The sequence below is a fragment of the Chlorocebus sabaeus genome, chromosome 16 (genome assembly GCF_047675955.1).
Source record: "Chlorocebus sabaeus isolate Y175 chromosome 16, mChlSab1.0.hap1, whole genome shotgun sequence".
NCBI classification, from domain to species: Eukaryota; Metazoa; Chordata; class Mammalia; order Primates; family Cercopithecidae; genus Chlorocebus; species Chlorocebus sabaeus.
The window spans coordinates 3,094,815-3,096,400 of record NC_132919.1 but is presented as its reverse complement, the minus strand read 5'-3'; the positions used below and the strand labels follow the sequence as shown (position 1 = coordinate 3,096,400).

The 1,586-nt window shown below is 46.7% G+C and overlaps 1 protein-coding gene across 1 annotated transcript; it reads left to right on the top strand.

The window, feature by feature from the left end:
* Positions 1–361: 361 nt before the first annotated feature.
* Positions 362–1,386, top strand: LOC103242145 (olfactory receptor 1E3). The gene is given in 4 exon segments (XM_037987883.2): positions 362–470; positions 473–569; positions 571–1,196; positions 1,199–1,386. Coding segments are annotated over 4 exon segments (1,020 nt in total).
* Positions 1,387–1,586: the final 200 nt, after the last annotated feature.

Sequence of the window (1,586 nt, the reverse complement as noted above, 5' to 3'; positions counted from 1 at the left end):
CACCAATACTCAAAAATAATGAAACAGGAGCAATTGTCCAAGGAGAGTGTGAAGTATTGCAAGGTAGGGAGGGAGAGTGTCACCTGGCCAAGTGAGGGGAGGGTATCATGAAGTAGGAAGTGATCATTAGTGTTAAATGTGATAGGTTATTGGATTTAGAGATGGGAATGTAGAGTCATCACTGGCTTCCACTGGGCAATTTCAATAGATGATGGGGTTCAGAGGCCAGTCTGCCACCTGTGCCTAAATTCTCATTCATGGTCTCTTTGAAAATAGGCCACACATTATAGAGATATGTTTATTGGTTACCTGTAGGTGTTAAGGTGCATTACATTCTTCTTAAGGATAATAGAGTCACAGAATGACAAAGAAGAACCAAACCATGATCTCAGAGTTCCTGCTCCTGGGCCTGCCCATCCAACCCGAGCAGCAGAATCTGTTCTATGCCCTGTTCTAGGCCATGTATCTTACCCCCTCCTGGGGAACCTCCTCGTCATTGCCCTCATTCAACTGGACTCCCAGCTCCACACGCCTATGTATTTGTTTCTCAGCAACTTGTCCTTCTCTGACCTCCTCGGTCACAGTGCCCAGATTGCTGCAGAACATGCAGAACCAAGACCCATCCATCCCGTATGTGGGCTGTCTGGCCCAGATGTACTTTCATCTGTTTTTTGGAGTTCTGGAGAGCTTCCTCCTTGTCGTCATGGCTTATCACCGCTATGTGGCTATTTGCTTTCCTCTGCACGACACCACTGTCATGAGCCCCAAGTGTTGCCTTGCTCTGCTGGCACTCTCCTGGCTGCTGACCACTGCCCATGCCACACATTGCACCTTGCTCATGACCAGGCTGTCCTTCTGTGCTGACAATGTGATTCCTCACTTTTTCTGTGATACATCTCTGTTGTTGAAGCTGGCCTGCTCCAACATGCAAGTCAATGGGTTGGTGATATTTTTCAGGGGAGGCCTCATCCTTGTCATCCCATTCCTACTCCTCATCATGTCCTGTGCAAGAATTGTCTCCACCATCCTCAGGGCCCCTTCTGCTGGGGGCATCCAGAAGGCTTTCTCCACCTGTGGCTCCCTCCTGTCTGTGGTGTCTCTCTTCTATGGGACAACGATTGGTCTCTATTTGTGCCCATCGACGAATCATAGCTCTGGGAAGGGCACTGTCATGGCTGTGGTGTTCACTGTGGTGACCCCATGCGGAACCCCTTCATCTGCAGCCTGAGGACAGAGATATGAGGGGAGCCCTGCCCTGGGCAGAGTCTTCAGCACAAAGAAAATTTCTTTTTCTTGAAAATAGTAATATTTGGGATTTTACCATTATTGAATTTAGTAGGTGTAGTAATGTTGACAATGAAATACCACTCTAAATCAGTGGCTTAAAGATTTTTTAAGATCACTAAACCTTTTGTTTAAACAAAACTCTATGCTAAAGGCATATGAAAAATATGACAACAGAGCTGTGTTTGAGGTGAAGTTGGGGGCAGGCAGCCAGGTGCTAAGTATGCTTCTTCCTCCCTTCCCAGGTGGAATTGAAGCTTGAAAATAAACTTTAAATATCTTTGTGCCAACACCTATTATCC